At 38.3% G+C, this 23,328-nt stretch overlaps 1 protein-coding gene across 1 annotated transcript; it reads left to right on the top strand.

Moving 5' to 3' along the window:
• The first annotated feature begins 673 nt into the window (after positions 1-673).
• On the top strand, positions 674-16,075 carry LOC143850961 (26S rRNA (cytosine-C(5))-methyltransferase NOP2B-like). The gene is made up of 17 exons (XM_077360266.1): positions 674-954; positions 1,100-1,266; positions 1,507-1,570; positions 1,664-1,797; positions 1,900-1,983; positions 2,338-2,412; positions 2,497-2,568; positions 2,710-2,783; positions 3,914-3,966; positions 4,692-4,801; positions 5,269-5,337; positions 5,437-5,511; positions 7,149-7,241; positions 7,323-7,402; positions 7,489-7,588; positions 14,693-14,964; positions 15,742-16,075. The coding sequence occupies exons 1-17, from the start codon at positions 738-740 to the stop codon at positions 15,803-15,805; spliced, it is 1,803 nt and encodes a 600-aa protein (XP_077216381.1). The 5' UTR covers positions 674-737; the 3' UTR covers positions 15,806-16,075.
• Positions 16,076-23,328: the final 7,253 nt, after the last annotated feature.

Here is a 23,328-nt window from a genome sequence, read left to right on the forward strand (position 1 = left end):
AGTGAAGCCATCAACGGGTTTAGTTGGTGGAGTGGAGTAGGCCTCGCGTTGGAGGACCGAACCTCTTTAAATTTCGGATGCATTCTCTCTTATCTCTTGCTTTACATTTGCATTGCACTTATGATTTAACTTGTGTGCTTAATTCTCATTTTTGATCTCTTAATCTTCAAATTTGCGTTAGAGTTTTCAAAAGATTAAAACTTGTTTGTAACCTAAATTTTTCCTCCTCAAAAGTTGCCGTTAGAATAGTACTCGAGCCTACCCTTGGAATTTCATAACAGGGCCTAAAGCGTAGTTAAGCAGGAACGCTTTTCTCAATGTTATTACTATTTTTTGCAAATTAGTAAACCAAGTTACTCTTTTTTGCAAATATTGCATAGTGTGTTGTTACTCTTTTTGCAAAAACCCCAATGTAAAATGATGAGGATGTCATTATCAACAGGAGGGAGTGCAGTAACATATCCACCATCTAAGCCAACCGTACGGAGAAATTGGAAGGCTAGGATATATAGTTTCTTTGTGGGCTCCACATAGTCGTCCAATCAGCATCTTTCAAATACGAGTTAAGAACCTGGTAGTACCGTCAACGATTCAACTAAGTTTCTAACCTAAGCCGTTAACCTACGCCAGGAGCGTAGTACGCATAACCCTCGAGGTTTTATATACTACAAAAATAGGAACACTATAATAGGGTTTTGGAGCCCTTTCTCTTCCTCAGCAACTTGTCTCTTGCAGCAATGGCGCCACTCTCTCTTAAAAAGAAGAAAGGAGGAAAAACACAAAACCCTCTTCCTATTAAGAAGCAAAAGAAAGATCTCCTCTCTCCAAAACCCCCAAAAAATCTCGACCTTCTCGAAGAAGAATCCGACGGTGGAGAAGAAAACGAATCTCATTCTGAAATTTCTTCTGAAGATGATCCTTTCACCGACGATTTTCTCCGCCAAAGTGAAGACGGTATTCTGTTTCGAATTTTAGGGTTTTGGTATCATATTTCGAATTTTAGCCTTTTTTCTCTCTCACTTTCCTTCTTCTAACCGCCAAAGTGAAGACGGTATTCTTGCACTGTTTCTGCTTTGTCTTATTCTATTTCGTATTGCAGAGAAGGAGTCAGATTCGGAATCGGAATCGGATTCTGGCGAGTCGGATATCGAGGAGAAGTCGAGAGCAATCGACGAGGAAAAGGAGAGGGAAAAAGAAGACGCTGAGGCTGAATTACAGCTCAATATCAAAGAAGAATCTGATGAGTTCAGATTGCCTACTGAAGAGGTCTCTTTTATTTCTTTTTGTTTTCTGTTTCATTTGTTTTAGGCCACTGATATTCACACTACCATCTTGTATTTTAGTATTTAAACAGCTATTGTAGTTCCCTTAAACCTCTCAGAATAGGAAAAGACAGGCTGAGTTTGTGCAATTATTAAAACGTAATAGTGCCAATATCAGTACCCTTGTTTTATTCAGTAAATTATGCTGATAATCTCAAGCCCTAATCTTAATATTTTTGTTTAGGAGCTTAAAGAGGAGGTGCAACGTCCACTGGATCTTTCGAATCTCCAGCGCAGGATAAAGGAGAGTGAGTAAAATCTCATTTAGTCTCTTTATCATTTGCCTCGCATTTTCGTTTTCCAGCAATTTATTTTGATTGAATAATTTGTGTTTTATTCAGTTATTCGCGTGCTTTCGAATTTTAAGTCTTTGAGGCAAGAGGGGGCCGCACGGAAGGATTATGTTAAGCAGCTTAAGTCGGATTTGGCTTCTTATTACGGATACAATGATTTTTTGATTGGGGTTTTGATTGAGGTAACTCACAATAGTATGCATGTTTTTGTTTGATTGTTTCTACTAATAATGTAGTTTTTTATCTGCTGCTTTTATGTTCAACTTCCAAATTTACATCTACAGATGTTTCCGGTCGTAGAACTTGCTGAGCTTATTGAAGCATTCGAAAAGCCTCGACCCATTTGCTTGCGTACAAACACATTAAAGGTGGACGGCAGACACTTCATATTGTTAAGCTTTTTAGCGTCTCTGATATATCTGGCTTGCTGTTTTTCAAACCCATTTCAATTCATTAATTTGTAAAAGAATTGAGGTCGAGTTGAAATGTTGCTCTCACTTTTGGTGTTTGTTAGCATATGTCCTATCTGTTTTTTTTAAAGTACTATCGTTTTATGTTAGTTTGCCGGGTATGGATTTGTATGCCTTGTAAATTGTAGCCACATTAATGCAGATGCATTCCATGACTAGTGAATTGGATATCAAATTTGGTAGTGGTGCTTGAATGATTCATTTGTTTGATTTTTTTTTCTTGTGTTCCTTCTTTTATATTTTTTGGCGTAGACTCGTAGAAGGGATCTAGCTGGTGTTTTGATAAACAGAGGGGTGAACCTAGACCCATTAAGCAAGTGGTCAAAGGTAAGGATTACTTGATGGTCATTTTGTTCTTTTTATGTGTGATTATACTTTGTACATTTATACATTGCTTGTAATTGATGGCAGGTTGGACTGGTTGTCTATGATACACAAGTTCCTGTTGGTGCTACTCCTGAATACATGGCTGGTCACTATATGGTAACACCTTATTTCAGGCCACCATGTTTCTAATGCTATATTACAAGTGTTTATTGGTTTTGACAGTTTTTTTTTTTTTTTGAAAATCATTGGTTTTGACAATTCGTTCACTCAAACTTCTCAAATTTAATTTCCTGACAGCTACAAAGTGCGAGCTCCTTTTTGCCTGTAATGGCACTTGCTCCCCAGGAAAAAGAACGAATTGTGGACATGGCGTAAGTGCTTTCAGTCTCTTTGCTATTTATTTTTATCATTATTATTATTTTGTAAAAAAATTATCATTATTTGTTAATTAAAAGCTTTATTGATAAGATAATAAGTCATCTCAAAGATGGAGGTCGTCGAATACTATGACATATCTGGATAGGACTTTAGCAACCATATCTAGTCTCATTATCATCCATGTCGACATAAATAAAAGTTAGACATAAATAAAAGTTACATCTGTGATGATGATGACGATGACTGACAAAGGGGCAACCTGTCGATTTGTGCTGAACCATGAAGGGTATTTTATATGATATAACATACCAAAAACACCCCTCAAATTTCCGTGAGAGCTTAGAGAATAGTCTGAGTGTCCTCTTTTTTTTGAAATGGTTTTTTTAATTATTTTTTTGAAATGGAGTGTCCTCTTTATGTTATGTTATTATACAACATACCAAAAATTCCCCTCATGTTTAAAAAGCTTGAATGGTATTTTTCATATTTTTGTGACTAGCCACTTGTACATGAAATACTCCAACAGACCCACAACGTGTGTCTATGTCCCGCCCATTTATATTTGGGCCGTTCAGGTCCGTGCAATGACCATATTCACAGAAAAAATTATTGCAAAACACTCTACTCAACTCAACTAAGCCTTTGTCCCAAACTAGTTGGGGTCAGCTAATGTCCTTTAGAAAATTTTCATGAAGAAGGTGAAAGAATCTACCCGGCTCAAATTGACCAAGTCTAATCATGACACTAGTTGGGTTCGTCTACATGGATCATTTTCTTCCATTCTCTCCTATCCAAGGTCATGTTCTCTGTTATGTTCCTAGCCATCAAGTCTTTCCTCACTGTTTCTACCCAAGTTGTTTTCAGTCTGCCCGTACCTCTTTTTACTCCATCATCTTGGCATGAGTCATTTCTTCTCACTGGAGGCGTATGTTGGAAATGCCCAAACCATCTTAAGCGGTGCTCTCTTATCTTTTCCTCAATTGGTGCCACCCCCACCTTTTTACGGATGTCTTCATTTTAACATTTTTTATATTTATAGTCCATTAATTATTGTAACTGTGTTTTTTTTTTTTGTCTCTGTGTTCTTCTCTTTGTGATATCATTCATTCTATACTTATTGCAGGGCTGCACCTGGTGGTAAAACAACCTATATTGCAGCTCTCATGAAAAACAGCGGTATGTGATTCCCCAATGTCGTAAAATTGTTTCAACTTAGTCATAGTCATACAGCAATGTTACTCTTTCCTGGTTTAAGTTATATTACTTCCCAGAACAGTCATATTCTCTTCTTTTATGAGTTTTGTGGAAAGCAACAGTTTGATTTTGTCGTAATTCACTGCCATTGCTATTCTGAGAGGTTTTAGTTTCATATTAAAATGATTCTCTACAAGAAGTTGAATCTTTGCAAAGCAATCAAACACCTTTTTTGGGCAAAACAATCAAATTTTTAAAAGCCATTGGGAATCACAGTAAAACAAATACCTGTCAAGAAAGGAGCATAAGAACTGCATCTGGACGAATATTTTGTAAAGGAAAGTGAGTTCCTTTGTACCATCATTAGAGCTGAAAAGGAAGTGAACGACTGTGTAAAATTTTAACTGCAATGTTGAATCAAACAGTACGTCAGTACTCTATTTTTTGTTACGTATCTGTAAGATGTCGGTGTATGTTTTAAATCTTAATGAACTTTTTGAAACTTTTTCCTGGCTTATGTTGTTCATATACGTATTCTTCAAAATGTGTAAATTTATTTTAAGTTATTTCTTGATTTTCCTAAGCATTACAGCTCATATGTGTTGTTTGCATTGGTTATTTATTTATTCATTTTAACTTTTGAATCACATTTTATTCCAGTTCCTTGGTTTAATCTGTCCCAGTATGTTAATGTATTTTGTTTACAGGAATACTTTACGCAAATGAGATGAAGGAACCTAGACTCAAGTCACTATGTGCAAATTTACAACGTATGGGTGTGACAAACACCGTTGTCTGTAACTACGATGGAAAGGAGGTCAGTTTTGAGTTTTATAGCTTGATGTGATCTTTAGGGTGAGCTAACCTACATAATAAGTGCAATGAATCAAGTTTGTGGTTGGTGATTTCTCAGTTATGACTAATAAATTTGCTCCTCTGTATTGTTTGTTTTAGTATTGCTGCATTTTACACTCATTTTATTTCTCATGTGAATGCGTGCCTTGTCTTGAAAGAAATATCTGGTGGCATTTCATGTCAAGATCTTTTCTTCACTATGATACCGTGACGCTAAATGTCTACACTTATGTTGTTGGCTGCGTGGGCTTTTGAATCCTGCCATTTATTCATTTTATAAATTTTAGACTATTGTTGATGAAATCCTCAAAGGTTGTCTGTCTGCGTGTGTGTGTGTTTGTCATAGCGATGGTGCTTCTTTGTATCCATTCTTCTCTGTATCCATTCTTAGGAAAAGATATCTAAATTGATGTGGTCTTCTGATTTCAGTTGCCCAAGGTTTTGGGGCTAAATTCTGTTGATAGAGTGCTATTGGATGCCCCCTGTAGCGGGACCGGGGTAAGTTACCATGATCTCTGTATCACCACTGTCTTACTCTTGCAGTTTTGTTTGCAGACTCCTAGTGTAAAAACGAGATGAGTACTATTTACCTTTCAGGTTATATCCAAAGATGAATCTGTTAAAGCCTCTAAAAGTGATCAAGATATACAGAACTGTGCTTTCCTGCAGAAGGTATTATTCTCTGTTCTAGAAAGTGATGTTTCGCCCCATCAAAGGGTTATGTAGACTGCATTGTGTTAGGTTAATGCTGGCAAACAGAATATTTTCTTATGTATATATTTTTACTAGATACAAATTATTGAAATTATGCTCATTAATGTTGCTTCAATAGTGCAATTTTAGTGTTTTTTCCCTTGTTCTGGCTTGCAGAGGTGTGTGGTAAAACCCATGTGGTTTCGCAATCAAGTGAACCTTTTTTTTGGTAGCACTTACAATTTGAACTCTGGGACTTATGGGGTTGACTAAAACCTCTCTTGAGGATCTTATTGCCACCCTTTTCCCCCCTTTTCTCCTTGCAATTTCCAACTATTGCTCTCTGTTCTACTCCACAATTATCCCATCCCTACATGAGCATACCCGTACCACATTTATCACCCAACCATCCTGTTTTCCTGTACTGAGTGAGTCTACTCGTCCTCTCCCTCCATCTCTCATTTGGGTATTGGTATGATTTTATCTCTTCAGATCCAGTAGGGAAAAATCATTTTCATCATTGCAGAGTATCATTTTTACATCATTTCCGTCTGACCTTACATCAAATCAATATGTTGTGAATTGGATTGTTCGTGAAGCTTCTTTGCATGTTTTGGTACACTGTTTGGTTATTGTTGATGCTGCTTCTCCTTGTTCATACTTGCACTTTGATCGTATCCGGAACCACCAATCTTTTACTCTAATCTCTTCAAACAGAGGTCCTTTATATTCTGAAAATGTTGAGATAAAGGGGTTTATATGGTCTATACATGTCTACAGAAGTAAAAGTGTATTTTTGTATCCTCACATATGACTGGCATTCTTGTGTCTATTAGACGTCATTAATATATAAAGGAGAGAAAGTGACCGGTTGACAGACATGTCTAGGCTCTCTCCCCACGATTTCTCTCATCTTTATTCTCTTCTTCTCTTCCATCTGTTTTCCTCATTTCTTCTTCATCCACCACTCCATTGCTTTAATCAATAGTTTCTACTCGCTATCAGTACACTTTTCCTTCTTGTCAACTGCTGATCTCACCCTATTAAGTTTGGTTTTTCTTCGGGTTTCTTCCCTTAGTTCAGCACCAATATGTAAGGTGATGATCATTAATAAAATCACATGGTTTGTTGCGGCTTGGAAGGGTGAGCATAGGAGGATGGAGGCAAGTTGCATGTAGATCTGCGGCATTAGTTTTTTTTTCCCTTTTCTTATCACGTGTTGGGTTTGTAAGGTGTATATGAGTGCATTTTTTGTCATTCCCATTAAAAGCTATGTATAAACTGTCACAGAATTGCGAATTTTAAGGTTTCATTCCCAGTTACTTCCAAAGAAAATAGAATATGTATGGCCTATTTATTAAATTTTGTGATCTAAGGGCCAATATATAATGTTGAATTGATTGATGAACTAATGTTCAGTTGACTAAATATAACCGCGTGGATCAATGTCATGTCAATGGGATCTAATGTAATTCCATCTAAGAAATAAACATGTAACCGTGAACGTTACTGATTCGTCTTTGCTGACAAATTTTCATCTCCATTTAGTTTTTCTCACCGTGGTTCATTTCAGTTATGGTGGCACTAGTTTCACAGTGAATTTGTGCTTCTTGCAGCAACTGATTCTTGCAGCCATTGATATGGTGGATGCTAAGTCGAAAACTGGTGGATACATAGTCTACTCAACTTGCTCCATAATGATTCCAGAGGTTTGTATAAAAAGTGGATTCGTCCTAGGTAATAATTATTCAATAATTGACTTTTGATGAGCATTTCTATGGAATTTACAGAATGAAGCAGTCATAGACTACGCTCTTAAAAAGAGAGATGTACAGCTTGTTCCATGTGGGTTGGATTTTGGTCGGCCAGGGTAATTTCCCTTCGCGCTTAAATTCTACTCTGTTGCCAACACTGGCCTTGCCATTCTTCATTTTAATGCTACTCTATTTCGGCCAGGTTCATACGCTTTAGGGAGCACCGCTTTCACCCCTCATTAGAAAAAACAAGGCGGTTTTACCCACATGTTCACAACATGGATGGATTTTTTGTGGCCAAGGTATCTCTACCCGAAAAGCATAAAATCATAATTGAAGAAAATTAGCACTGGACAGTTCCAGTTGTAACCTGCCTTTTCTCTTAAGTATTCTGCTAACATAATGTTCTAAGCACAGAGATGATTTGTGGGGCATGTCTTATTTTAGTCGGGGTCCAACAAATGAATGGTTTGGATCATCCAATACTGTGGGACCCACTGTACTTTTTATGGTGTACTTGCATGTACATACAGACACCTTATGAAAACTATATATATATATATATATATATATATAGAGAGAGAGAGAGAGAGAGAGAGAGAGAGAGAGAGAGAGAGAGAGAGAGAGAGAGGAAAGTGTCTCTAGTCTGCCGACTAGAGATCATTCTCTAGTCCGCGGACCAAAAACACATGGGTCCCACATTTTTTGTGGTGTTCTAAAGCATTCATTTAATAGTTCCCATCATAGATAGGGTGTCCACAAAAAATCAGCCTTATAGGATCATCCCAACCCTTAGATTTGTGGAGCTAAAAAATGGACAAATTTGTGGCGGTTTATAGCCGTCCATTTTAAGCTCCACAAATCGTAGGGTTGGGATGATCCTGTGGAGCTAATTTTTTGTGGACACCCTCTCTATGAATGCTTTGCATCACCCAAAAAATTTGGGACCGATGTGGTTTTAGTTGGCGGACTAGAGAATGATATCTAGTCGGCAGACTAGATACACTTTCCTCATATGTGTGTGTGTGTGTGTGTGTGTGTGTATATATATATATATAGAGGAATAAGAGTGTGCGCTCGACCGCACCAAGCTTAGGTGCGGTCGAGGGCCAAAAACTCATGTGGGCCCACATTGTTAGGATGGCCCAAAGCATTCATTTGCCAGATCCCATCATAGATAGGGTGTGTACAAAAAATCAGCTCCATAGGATCATCCTAACCCTTCCAAAAGTGGAGGGCAAAATGGACAGACACCGTTTGCCACAAATCTGCCCATTTTTACCCTCCACTTTTGGAGGGGCAAGGATGATCCAATGGAGCTGATTTCTTGTACATACCCTATCTATGATAGGGCCTTGCAAATGAATGGTTTTGTTCACTACAAAAAGTGTGGGACCCATGTGTTTAGGCCCTCGACCGCACCTAAGCTTAGGTGCGGTCAACCGCACACTCTTATTCCTCATATATATATATATGAGGAAATGAAGTATGTGCAGCTGCGCAGATAAGCTATCTGTGCATGGCTGCACAAACCACAGTGGGGGCCAGGATCCAAAGCATTCATTTGGAAGGCCCTTCCATGGATAGGGTGTGAATTAAAAATCAGCCCTTTAGGATCATCCTAACCCTGCCATTTGTGGAGGGAAAAAATGGGCAGAAACAATGTCTGTCCATTTTCCCCTCCAACTTTGATTGGGTTAGGATGATCCTACAGGCTCTAAGCGCTCTCTCTCTCTCTCTCTATATATATATATATATATATATATATATATATATATATATATATATATGAGGAAAGTGTTGGTGAGCTTAAGCGCCCAATCACATTGGGGCCTACTTTGTTAGGATGATCCAAAGCATTCATTTGAAAGGCCCTTACATAGATGGGGTGTGTACCAAAAATCAGCTCCATTAGATCATCCTAACCCATCCATTTGTGAAGGTCAAAATGGACAGACATTATTTGTCCATAAATCTGCCCATTTTTTGTCCTCCACAAATGGAGGGGTTAGGATGATCCTATGGAGCTGATTTTTGGTACACACCCTATCTATGATACGGCCTTGCAAATGAATGGTTTGGATCACTGCAGAAAATGTGGGACCCATGTGATTGGGGCGCTTAAGCTTACCATAAGTTAAGCTCACCAACACTTTCCTCTCTCTCTCTCTCTCTATATATATATATATATGTGTGTGTGTGTGTGTGAGAGAGAGAGAGAGAGAGAGAGAGAGAGAGAGAGAGAGAGAGAGAGAGAGAGAGAGAGAAATGTTCCTGCGCTTTAGTGGCTTATAAAGCCTCCCATTGGTTCGTATAGCGGGTCCACCTTTGTGGGTCCACAAAAAGTGACGAATGGGAGGCTTTATAAGCCACTAAAGCGCAAGCTCCCTGCACTGCAGCGCAGGAACACTTTCCTGTGTGTGTGTGTGTGTGTGTGTGTATCAGGAAAAAGGTTTCTGAGGTATCGCGCAGCCTGAGCAGCCCTCTAAATACACCATCTCCCATAGTTGTTTAAGTCATCAAACCCATTCATTTTATAGGCTATAGTTAGGATTATGGTTATGGTTATGATCTGTGGAGGTTTAAAATGGATGGCTAGAGATTAGGGTCCTATAGATCAAATGGTTAGGATTATGGTATGGAGATGGTTTGTTAGGAACATCCTATCTGTGTGAGGTGATATAGAATGAATGGGTAGGATGAGTCAAATAAAATGGAGATGGTGCACACACACACACACACACACACACATATATATATATATATATATATATATATATATATATATAGAGAGAGAGAGAGAGAGAGAGAGAGAGTGTACCTACGCAGCTGCGCGGGGAGCTTCCCTGCGCTTAAGTGGCTTAAAAAGCCACCGATTGGTTCATATAGCGGGTCCACCTTTGCGGGGTCCACAAAAGTGACCAATTGGTGGCTTTTTCAGCCACTTAAGCGCAGGGAGCTCCCTGCGCAGGAACACTTTTCTCACACACACAAATGGCAGGGTTAGGATGATCTTATAGGGCTTATTTTTTGTACACACCCTATCCATGGAAGGGCATTCCAAATGAATGCTTTGGATCCCCACGTAATGAACCAATAGGGCTGATTTTTATACCCATGCAAAGATAGCTTATCTGAGCAGTTGCACACACTTTATTTTCTCACACAGATATATATATATATATATATATATATATATATATATATATATATATATATATATATATATATGAGAATAGAGTTCCTAAGGTGTCACCTCATATAGCTTATATGAGGTGGCGCTCACAAAACATAAGGGTCCCACATTTTTGGGGTGATCCAAACCACTCATTTGAAAGGCCCTTAGATGGATATGGTGCCTACAAAAAATCAGGTCGATAGGATCATCCAAACCCTTCCATTTATGGAGGTTAAAAATAGGCAAATTTATGGAGGTTTATACCCATCCATTTCAACCTCCACAAATGGAAGGGTTAGGACGATCTTATGAAGTTCATTTTTTGGGCACACCCTATCTATGTGAGGGCCTATCAAATGAATGCTTTGGATCATCCAAACAAAGTAGACCCCTTATGTTTTTAAGCGCCACCTCATATAAGCTATATGAGGTGACACCTTAGGAACTCTATTCTCTCTCTCTCTCTTTCTATATATATATATATATATATATATATATGAGGGCGTGGTTTCTGAGCTCTAGCTCTGGCTGAGCTAGAGCTTAGAATACACCATCTCCCATAGTAGTTTGACTCATCCAACCCATTCATTTTATACTACCTCACATAGATAGGGTGTTCCTAACAAACCAGCTCCATACCATAATCCTAACCATCCAATCTATAGCACCATAATTACTAGCCATCCATTCTAAACCTCCACAAATCATAACCCTAACCCTAACCATAACTTATAAATTAAATGGGTTCGATGACTCAACCAACTATGGGAGTAGTGGTTTCTGAGCTTTAGCTCAGGCTGAGCTCGAGCTCAGAAACCTTTTCCTATATATATATATATATATATATATATATATATATATATATATATATATATATATATATATATATGAGGAAAGTGTTGGTGAGCTTAAGCTCACCAAACTTATGGTGAGCTTAAGCGCCCCAATCACATGGGTCCCACATTTTCTGTGGTGATCCAAACCATTCATTTGCAAGGCTCTATCATAGATAGGGTGTGTACCAAAAATCAGCTCCATAGGATCATCCTAACCCCTCCATTTGTGGAGGACAAAAATGGGCAGATTTGTGGACAAATAATGTCTGTCCAATTTGACCTCCACAAATGGATGGGTTAGGATGATCCTATGGAGCTGATTTTTGGTACACACCCCATCTATGTAAGGGCCTTTCAAATGAATGCTTTGGATCGTCCTAACAAAGTAGGCCCCAATGTGATTGGGCGCTTAAGCTCACCATAAGTTTGGTGAGCTTAAGCTCACCAACACTTTCCTCATATATATATATATATATATATATATATATATATGAGAGAATGGTTTATGTGCAGCTGCATAGGTAACTTATCTGTGCATGGGTTAAAAGTACAAAACTATTGGTTCTCAAGGTGGGCCCCTCTGCAACAGAAATGAATCCTAATGTTTTAAAAATCCCACTCGAGCCCCTCCACGTTATGCTCTGGAAATTTAAAATTCCACTCGAGCCCCTCCACTTTATGCTATGGATTAGGGTTTTTACAATTCTAGGCTTTCAAAACCCTGAAGAAATCAAAACCCCACTACTTTATACAGAAAGAACCCCTTCAACTATGTACATAAATAAAAACCCTGAAGCACCTCATTTTTTTAACAAGTTAATGAGGGTTTGTTCTTTCAAAAAATAAAGAACTAGGGCTTCATAATGAGAAATAGGAAACCAATGTAGGGTTTCAACGAGAATCAACAAGGGTTTCAAAGAGAATCAACCTAGAGAATCGTTACTTCACTGATCTTTCAAAAAAAGGAAAAGAAAAACAGAAGAAAAGGAACAAGGGTTTCTTCTATCCTTCACCAAAAAAAAAAAAAAAGAAACGGAGAAGAAGAAGATGGAGAAGAGGTAGGGTTTGACGAACCTGAAGTTGGAGGAGAAGATGAGAGTTGAGTTGAGAGGCTGAATGAATCCCTTGGTCTTTCTCGTGTTGGAGCTTGGAGGAGAAGAAGAAACCCTAGATTTCTTCTCTTTGCAGCAGACGTCTTTTCTTTTCCATGTTCTGAATGAGTACGGGCCTGTCTACTCTGCAGAGGGACTCGACTGGAATTTTAAATTTCCAGAGCATAAAGTGGAGGGGCTCGAGTGGTATTTTTAAAACATTAGGATTCCTTTCTGTTGCAGAGGGGCCCATGTTGAGAACCAATAGTTTTCTACTTTTAACCCATGCACAGATAAGTTACCTATGCAGCTGCACGTAAACCATTCTCTCTTTCTCTCTCTCTCTCTCTCTCTCTCTATATATATATATATATATATATATATATAGAGGAATGCTAGCGTCAAGCGGGTAAACACCCGCTTGAACGTACTCGGGATTCTATTAGCCATAATACGCTTTGCTGGCATGCCCTTCTTTAACTACGATTAATACATCAGCAAAAAAATCGGTCAAAATAGTCCGCCTGCGCCTTTCTCGTTATAGCGATATTCTTGACGGGCATTGACGGAGTAAATATAGTTTCTTGAGACTTCTATGGTATCACGTATCAACTTCTTGGGGTTTATTTGAGTCAACAAAAAAAAATCCCTCTCTCTAACGAGATTATATATGGTGGCCAGCCCCGCATCGTTTGGCTGATCCAAACCATTAATTTTTGGGCCTTACGTAGATAGGGTGTTTCCCAAAAAATCTTCTCCTTACTGTTCATCCGAACCATCACCCTCTGTTATGTGCAGATTTCTATATTGTACCGTCAATTTTAAACCTCCATAAATTGGAGGGTTAGGATCATCCAATGGAGAGGATATTTTTCGGGCACATCTTATCTACATTAGGGCCCAACAAATGAACGGTTTGGATCGCCCAAATAATGTAGGCCTGGGCTGCACCCTCATACATGACCGGCCTCCATATAATCTCTCTCTCTCTCTCTCTCTCTCTGAAGGATGTCTCTCAAGGGATCTGAGACCTTTCAATTAAATGGAGTGCAAATATTAGATTCTGCGTGTGTCCTATTAGTACACTTTGATTTAGGAATCACAGGTGAAAATCATCTCCATAGGATGATCCTAACCCTCTAACATGTAGATAAATTACATTTAGAAATATCTATAGATTGAAGAGTTAGGATCATCCAATGGACATGATTTTTTGGGCAAGGGCGCAACAAATCAACGGTTTGGATTGTGAGGAAATGCCTACTATTTAGGATTGTATTGATAGTATTTAAGAGAAGGATTTATTTCAAAATCAATGCCAGCCTGTCAGTTTTATCGTCAAGAGGAGATGGGCCATTTTTTTGCCGATGTATTAATCGTACTTTTAGAAGGGAAATCCAGCAAGGCACATTATGGCCAATATGAGTCCCGAGTATCTTCAAGCGGGCTTTTAACCGCTTGACTCTAGACTTCCTCATATATATATATATGAATGAGAAAAGTGTCTCTAGTCGGCCGACTAGAGAACTTTTCAAGTTCGTCGGCCAAAAATACAGTGGGGTCCACATTGTTTGGGTGATGCAATATATATATATATATATATATATATATATATATATAGGAAAATGATTGTGAGCTTGAAGCTCATATAGCTTATATGAGCTTGAGGGCCCAAACACATGTGGGCCCACATTGTTAGGATGATCCAAAGCATTCATTTGAAAGGCCCTTACATAGATAGGGTGTGTACAAAAAATCAGCTCCATAGGATCATCCTAACCCATCCAAAAGTGGAGGGCAAAATGGACAGACACCGTTTGCCACAAATCTGCCCATTTTTGCCCTCCGCTTTTGGAGGGGTTAGGATGATCCAATGGAGCTGATTTTTGGTACACACCCTATCTATGATGAGGCCTTGCAAATGAATGGTTTGGATCACCACAAAAAATGTGGGACCCATGTGTTTGGGCCCTCAAGCTCATATAAGCTATATGAGCTTCAAGCTCACAATCATTTTCCTCAATATATATATATATATATATATATATATTGAAAATGCATATACACCTATGGATACTTGTTCATTTGTAATTTTCATATATCTATTTGGAGCCATATCATAATGTTTGTAACATGCATGCTTGTACGCTTATTGTATTTAAGAACATTACGCAATTTCTTATTATTTTCTAAAGTATTTACAAACACTTGCTTTTCTAAATCTTAACTAGTGAATCCATGTCCAAAAAATCTTAGTGATGTGACATTGAATGACTTGGACAATGTCCTCACTTTGTGCAGTTGAAGAAGATGAGCAATTCCAAGCCACCACAAAAACCATCCGAGTCATCAGAAGCAGTCGAACTGGCTGCTGCTGCTACGAGCAACGGGAGCATTGAAATGAGCATCACAGAAGGAAAATCTCAACAGTCAAAAGTTTCGATCAATGGAATAAGAAAGGCAAATGGTAAATCAAAAAATAATATGCCAGAAAATGTATTTAAAGCATCCCCACACACAGCCAGGGAAAAAAAGAGGAAATTCCAACCTAGAGAGGAAATCTCAAAAGACAGGTGAGCCCTCAGCTTTCAAACTCATCATTCTTATCAATTGTTTCGACTTCATCTCATACCTCTACAATGACAAGTTTTATAGGAGTTACAATTTATTGTTTTGGATTTTTAAGATAAGGCCATGAAGCAAATATAATAGTGTACTAATCATGAATAGGGGTATTTCTGAGGCATTTAAGGCACCACCCCAAAAATGTGAATGCCAACTTTGAATTTTTGAAATGACAAAAATGGAATTGTATCCCCCACCCATCCACCCACACACCACCACCACCACCTTTTTTTATTTCTTGAATTATTGTACTTTACATTTGTTGAAAGTAAAATCTTAGGCGGTTTGGTGATTATTGTGGGTTAAACGCCCTGTATTCGAGGGGAGTGGCACTGTGATGCAGTTATAGCAGAGTTACCATTAGCTTCAGTTATTGGCCCAACCCCACCGCCCATGATGGTTCTTACATGGTTGGTAAAGAGAAAAAGTAACAGTTTACACTGTGTTAAACAATCAGATAGTAGGGTTGTTCAATGAGTTGCTTTAAAAATAATGTCATTTCTGTAACGAGGCTCACAAGATGCAAGGGCCCAGATCATACTGTGTCGTGTGGGCGGGCTAATCACATGCTCATGACAGTCTTTCACAAGTGCATCTCAGCATTTCATTGTCCCTACTTCCTCTTGTTTTATAGCTGTTGTGAGTTCTTGATCTAGAAACCCATTGGTAGATCTGCTTCCTAGGTCTGACATAATAACTTTGTTTGTTGTACGAATTACTTTCAGAGAAGAGAAGAGAAAAGCCTTGAGAGAGAAGAAAGCTTCCAGTAACAAGAAAGCCAAGAAGTGATAGAGGTAACCAAATTCAATATTGCTATATGTGGTGTTGAACAGCAATTGCTTGGTGTTATTCGCAGCAATGCCAGAGGCCAACGCCGCCCCGATCGTTGCAGTTATCTGGGTCTCAAAACTGGCAGGCGCCGATGCTTCTCCCTAAATTTTATAACTAAATGTTTTCTGTATCTCCAAGCATCCTAATTATGTTTACGAAGGGAGTTTGTGTTCCCTCAGGAGTACATTATTGTGCTTTTAAATTCAATTTTGTTTTGATTTCTCTTAACATTCTCACCTAATTTCCATTTTCAATCCGTGCTTGTGCAATCAAATCTGTTAACAGCATTATAGTTCTGGTCATCTGAGGTATTGGTTCTTGCGTCTTGGCTTCTTCCCAATCCAAAGCTAGAAACATAGTTGATTTTGTTTCGATCTCTCTGCAATGTTTCATAGAACATGATTAACATGCTTCCCCAATTTGATAAGTTAAACAACAGTTACTAGCTTCAGAAGTCATCTTGTGAAGTCCAAATGATAAAGAGTTTTCAATCCAAGCAGTTTGAGACAATACCAATTTTCATCATGATTTAATAGTCATTTAGTTGTTACTAATGGTCTTATCTATCTACCCAGCCATAGCACAATGTTCGTCTCTCCTTGTCTTAGGTTAGTTTCATATATATATAGTAAGGTAGTTGGAGTGTTGTTGAAACATGTGACAATTTAAACTGGATCATGCTTCATACTAATCAGTGGGGGTACCTTTGAACGTTTAGAAGATTTGGTAGGTTGAAGATTTGTGTTTTTTTCAAACTTGGGAGCTTACTACATTGTTGACATTTATTGTGATGGGGAGTCAACTTTTGAAAGAAAATCAGCTATAGAATTAGCTTCTTCGCTTCTTGAACTGTGTAGGAGTTTCGCTTAATCCATGGGCATCGAATTTCCTTAGTTTTGATTTTTTTCAGCAGGTAAGCAGGGATTGACCCTCTGACCTCAGGGTTGAAGAAAATAGTCTTTACCAATTGAGCCAGAGGCTCAACCCCTGCCTAGTGATTATCTTCGGCACCACTTTATAAGGGAGTTGTTATAGCTTTTTGCCACTGATTAAACATGGTAGTGCCAATATTAGTAGTTAGTAGACATAATTTATTGGCTTTTTCCTAAAAGAATAGGAAAAATATAATGGCATTGATATCCTCACTACCATATTTTGATAATGACACTACCCCACTTTGATTTACACCTATTCTAATTGGATGTTATTGCCTCTTTGAGAATTTACAGAGCTGTGAAAAAAAACTAAAAAAGTGATCCAAACTGTCCATTTGTTGGGCCACAACAATCATTTGCATAGGATGATCCTGACCCTAGTTTCAATAATATGCAGTCCTTCCATAGATCGGAGGGTTAGGATCATGATTTTTGGGGCACAAACTATTTACATTGTGGCCTGACAAATGGATTGTCCTATGGAGTGGTCTGTACCGTACATTTTGAAAAATAAGGGTTGTAGGATCATATATCAAGAGCAGATGCCCCACCAGTGTTTGTGCCCGATCGGGCACCATATAATTTCTCCCAAAACCATTCATTTGATGGGCCACATCATAATAGGTCGTGCCAAAAAATTATTTCCATAGGTTGATCTTGACCCTCCGATCTATAGATCAAAGAGCTAGGATCATCTTATGAAAATGATTTTTGGGGGCACAACCTAATTACGTTGTGGCCCATCAAATGGACGGTTAGGATGATCCCAAGGTGAGGCACGTAAAGTAGTTTTTGAAAAATACAAAACTATAACAGCTTTACACCATATAAAATCTCATGAAAAAACAAAGCAGGGTGCAGGCTGTTCAATTATCAAAATGCAGTAGTGCGGATGTTATTGTTAGTCCACGTTTGGGAATAGGTTTGCAACGTGAAATAATACGCGCGTTCGTGCCTGCAATGAGGTACGACGTAGGTGTAGCCTTTGATATTTAATCCAACGGCAACAAACTCTTTTAGAAACTCGGTTTTGCAACTGTCCCTGAAAAATGTTTAATAAGAAAGGAATCCCAAATTCCCAATACTATATCAAGAAACTACGGATATCGTCTCTAATACATTCTGAATCTTCTTATTGCTCTCAGTCCTTTTCCTTCTTTCATCATTTCATATTTTCATCAGAGAGAGTTACTATCCACAGCCATGGATTTGTGGCAGAAAGCGAAGAAATCAGAAGCAATCACAATTGAAGCAGCGAAGAAATCACAAGCAATCAATATTGAAGCAGCGAAGAAATCACAAGCAATCACAATTGATGCAGCGAAGAAATCACAAGCAGTCACAATTGAAGCAGCGAAGAAATCATAAGCAAGCACAATTGAAGCAGCGAAGAAATCAGAAGCAATCACAATTGAAGCAGTGAAGAAATCAGAAGCAGTCACAATTGAAGCAGCGAAGAAATCAGAAGCAATCACAATTGAAGCAGCGAAGAAATCATAAGCAATCACAATTGAAGCAGAGAAGAAATCACAAGCAATCAATATTGAAGCAGCAAAGAAATCAGAAGCAATCACAATTGAAGCAGCGAAGAAATCAGAAGCAATCACAATTGAAGCAGGGAAGAAATCATAAGCAGTCACAATTGAAGCAGAGAAGAAATCACAAACAATCAATATTGAAGCAGCGGAGAAATCAGAAGCAATCACAATTGATGCAGCGAAGAAATCACAAGCAGTCACAATTGAAGCAGCGAAGAAATCATAAGCAAGCACAATTGAAGCAGCGAAGAAATCAGAAGCAATCACAATTGAAGCAGCGAAGAAATCAGAAGCAGTCACAATTGAAGCAGCGAAGAAATCAGAAGCAGTCACAATTGAAGCAGCGAAGAAATCATAAGCAATCACAATTGAAGCAGAGAAGAAATCACAAGCAATCAATATTGAAGCAGCAAAGAAATCAGAAGCAATCACAATTGAAGCAGCGAAGAAATCAGAAGCAATCACAATTGAAGCAGCGAATAAATCAGAAGCAGTCACAATTGAAGCAGTGAAGAAATCACAAGCAATTGAACTTGAAGCAGCGAAGAAATCACAAGCAACCACAATTGAAGTAGCGAAGAAATCACAAGAATCTGTCTCCGAGACAGCCAGGAAATCCAAAGAATTAACCACGAAGAAAGCCGATCAGATCAAGGTTGAGGCCTTGAAGCCCGCCAATCAGATCAAAACCCTAGCCGAGGATATCTCCCTACAGTTTCCTCTTCCCGACTCAGTGGCGACCCCTCCACCGTCCGATCTCCTGAAATTCGGCATCACCGATGATCTAAGAGAGTTCGTCAAGGGAATCACCATCAGTACTTTTCAGGATTTCCCCATGGAAGGTACTACTCCTTTATCCCGATTATTTTTCTCCAAATTCTAAAATTTTTTGCTTTTAGTTTTCTATTTTCAGTAGTGCGGATGTTATTGTTAGTCCACGTTTGGGAATAGGTTTGCAACGTGAAATAATACGCGCGTTCGTGCCTGCAATGAGGTACGACGTAGGTGTAGCCTTTGATATTTAATCCAACGGCAACGAACTCTTTTAGAAACTCGGTTTTGCAACTGTCCCTGAAAAATGTTTAATAAGAAAGGAATCCCAAATTCCCAATACTATATCAAGAAAATACGGATATCGTCTCTAATACATTCTGAATCTTCTTATTGCTCTCAGTTCTTTTCCTTCTTTCATCATTTCATATTTTCATCAGAGAGACAGAGAGTTACTATCCACAGTCATGGATTTGTGGCAGAAAGCGAAGAAATCAGAAGCAGTCACAATTGAAGCAGCGAAGAAATCACAAGCAGTCACAATTGAAGCAGCGAAGAAATCATAAGCAAGCATAATTGAAGAAGCGAAGAAATCACAAGCAGTCACAATTGAAACAACGAAGAAATCAGAAGCAATCACAATTGAAGCAGAGAAGAAATCACAAGCAATCAATATTGAAGCAGCGAAGAAATCAAAAGCAATCACAATTGAAGCAGCGAAGAAATCACAAGCAACCACAATTGAAGCAGCGAAGAAATCATAAGCAATCACAATTGAAGCAGAGAAGAAATCACAAGCAATCAATATTGAAACAACGAAGAAATCAGAAGCAATCATAATTGAAGCAGCGAAGAAATCAGAAGCAATCACAATTGAAGCAGCGAAGAAATCACAAGCAGTCATAATTGAAGCAGCGAAGAAATCATAAGCAAGCATAATTGAAGAAGCGAAGAAATCACAAGCAGTCACAATTGAAGCAGCGAAGAAATCACAAGCAATCACAATTGAAGCAACGTAGAAATCACAAGCAGTCACAATTGAAGCAGCAAAGAAATCACAATTGAAGCAGCGAAGAAATCACAAGCAACCACAATTGAAGCAGCGAAGAAATCATAAGCAATCACAATTGAAGCAGAGAAGAAATCACAAGCAATCAATATTGAAACAACGAAGAAATCAGAAGCAATCATAATTGAAGCAGCGAAGAAATCAAAAGCAATCACAATTGAAGCAGCGAAGAAATCACAAGCAGTCACAATTGAAGCAGCGAAGAAATCATAAGCAAGCATAATTGAAGAAGCGAAGAAATCACAAGCAGTCACAATTGAAGCAGCGAAGAAATCACAAGCAGTCACAATTGAAGCAGCAAAGAAATCACAAGCAATCACAATTGAAGCAGCGAAGAAATCACAAGCAATCACAATTGAAGCAGAGAAGAAATCACAAGCAATCAATATTGAAGCAGCGAAGAAATCAGAAGCAATCACAATTGAAGCAGCGAAAAAATCACAAGCAGTCACAATTGAAGAAGCGAAGAAATCACAAGCAGTCATAATTGAAGCATCAAAGAAATCAGAAGCAGTCACAATTGAAGCAGCGAAGAAATCACAAGCAGTCACAATTGAAGCAACGAAGAAATCAGAGCAGTCACAATTGAAGCAGCGAAGAAATCACAAGCAACCACAATTGAAGCAGCGAAGAAATCATAACCAATCACAATTGAAGCAGAGAAGAAATCATAAGCAATCAATATTGAAGCAGCGAAGAAATCAGAAGCAATCACAATTGAAGCAGCGAAGAAATCACAAGCAGTCACAATTGAAGCAGCGAAGAAATCATAAGCAAGCATAATTGAAGAAGCGAAGAAATCACAAGCAGTCACAATTGAAGCAGCGAAGAAATCAGAAGCAATCACAATTGAAGCAGTGAAGAAATCACAAGCAATCAATATTGAAGCAGCAAGAAATCAGAAGCAGTCACAATTGAAGCAGCGAAGAAATCAGAAGTAATCACAATTGAAGCAGCGAAGAAATCACAAGCAATCACAATTGAAGCAGCGAAGAAATCACAAGCAGTCACAATTGAAGCAGCGAAGAAATCACAAGCAACCACAATTGAAGCAGAGAAGAAATCACAAGTAATCAATATCGAAGCAGCGAAGAAATCAGAAGCAATCACAATTGAAGCAGCGAATAAATCAGAAGCAGTCACAATTGAAGCAGTGAAGAAATCAAAAGCAATTGAACTTGAAGCAGCGAAGAAATCACAAGCAACCACAATTGAAGCAACGAAGAAATCACAAGAATTTGTCTCCGAGACAGCCAGGAAATCCAAAGAATTAACCATGAAGAAAGCCGATCAGATCAAGGTTGAGGCCTTGAATCCCGCCAATCAGATCAAAACCCTAGCCGAGGATATCTCCCTACAGTTTCCTCTTCCCGACTCCGTGGCGACCCCTCCACCGTCCGATCTCCCGAAATTCGGCATCACCGATGATCTAAGAGAGTTCGTCAAGGGAATCACCATCAGTACTTTTCAGGATTTCCCCATGGAAGGTACTACTCCTTTATACCGATTATTTTTCTCCAAATTCTACAATTTTTTGCTTTTAGTTTTCTATTTTTTTAATGCTTTGGATTTTATTCTCTTCTATCTAAATCTCAAATCTTATATGTGTCATCATCGTGGAATTTAGGGTTTGATAGATATGTGTTGTGGGATCAAATTATGTGGCTGATTTTTATTTTTTTTTAAATGAGAAATGAAATCCGCATTCCCATATTTTGATAATGGCAATCCTAACTTTGCTAAACATCTACCATGGGAGATGTTGATAGCTATTAGAAAAATAAAATTGAAGAGAGTAGTAGTGCCATTCTCAATTTGGGTATCTGTAATATTGTTTCAGTTTATAGTTTCTGCTCTCGAAGTAATCTTATGCGAAAATGTGTTGGTTTTGGGTGTGAGTTTGTTGGTGTACAAGTTCAGTAGTTTGAAGCTTGGAGAAGTTCCCATGTGTACATGATTTGTAGGTAGGTGTCTATTATTAAAATGATTTTAGGGCTCGTTTGGATACCTCATGCATTTGTATTTTGATTTGGATTTGAGTTTTGGATACAAAACACATCAATCATCTTCATGATCATGTTTTAAGAGAGGGAGGGAGGGATGTCTCGCTATTGCCAGAGCAACGTCGAGGAGCAGCGATGGTGAAGGAAGTTGCCACAAATATTGATTTCCAAATAATGTCTCACAGAAAAGATTTGAAAATCGGAATTTTTTGCACTGTTGTAGCTGATTTGGAAATCTAAGGATCTGATCCAGTTCATAATATTAACAAAATCCAAATCTAAATCTTGTTGGTATCCAAATGTGGCCTTATTTTCTTCATGGGAGGTTTGGAAGTATATATCTGTTTCTATAGTACTTTAGAAGTTGGGTTTGTGTGATTTTTGTTTAGTTTAGAGTTGCTGTAGTTGAGCTAGTGTCCTGAGGACCTACATTTGGGGAAAATATAGTTTTTTGGTGTTAGATTTCGTGGTATAGAAATGTAGTAGTTAGTACCTTTGAGAGGTTTGCTCCACTTTATGTGGTTTGTATGAATTTTCCAATTGCGTGATTATTTGCATTGTAGAAGGTTAGAAAAGTGTAATACAGTTTCTGTGTTGTTTCAGTAGAGCTTGGTATGCATTCCTTCCTTTTGATTTGTAGTTTTTGTTTCAGAAGTGGATTATTTTGAGAACCTATAATTATGAGCGTACATATTTCTTGGTTTAGAAATTTAGTAGTAGGTGGTTTGGAGAAGTTTGACCCTGTTTCTTGACACGAATTTGCCTGTAATTTTGTTTAATTTGTAATTGATGCTTCAGGAGGAAAATCTTGTAAGAAATTTTGCATTTTGGGGTTTTTTTTTTTTAATTTTTTCTTTTCTAGACACTTACATTGTTTGATGTAGAATTCCAATATTTAGTAGCTTGGAAGAGTAGTGCCAGTATTAGTAATTACTAGAAGGGAAGTGTTATTTTCGCCCCTTTTGATTACCAGGGGCACGCTGAGCCAGTGTATCAATGGTTAAAGTGGGGCCTGACGTCAGAAGAATTCAATGGGCCAGATTGCCACGTACACTGGTGCTAGGTGTCCCTAGTAATCAAAAGGGGCGGATGTATCACTTCCCATAATTTATTGGCTTTGTAATATCTTCCTAAAAGATTAGGAAAAAATAATGGGATTGATATC

Source organism: Tasmannia lanceolata, unplaced genomic scaffold (assembly GCF_043159265.1).
Source record: "Tasmannia lanceolata isolate RefF3 unplaced genomic scaffold, GAP_Taslan_0.1 ptg000018l, whole genome shotgun sequence".
Classification (NCBI taxonomy): domain Eukaryota; kingdom Viridiplantae; phylum Streptophyta; class Magnoliopsida; order Canellales; family Winteraceae; genus Tasmannia; species Tasmannia lanceolata.

Coding starts and splice junctions, on each gene's coding strand:
- LOC143850961 (XM_077360266.1), top strand. CDS start 738: ATGGCGCCACTCTCTCTTAAAAAGAAGAAAGGAGGAAAAACACAAAAC. Junction 2,784..3,913: donor GAACGAATTGTGGACATGGC/GTAAGTGCTTTC, acceptor TACTTATTGCAG/GGCTGCACCTGGTGGTAAAA. Junction 14,965..15,741: donor GAGGAAATCTCAAAAGACAG/GTGAGCCCTCAG, acceptor AATTACTTTCAG/AGAAGAGAAGAGAAAAGCCT.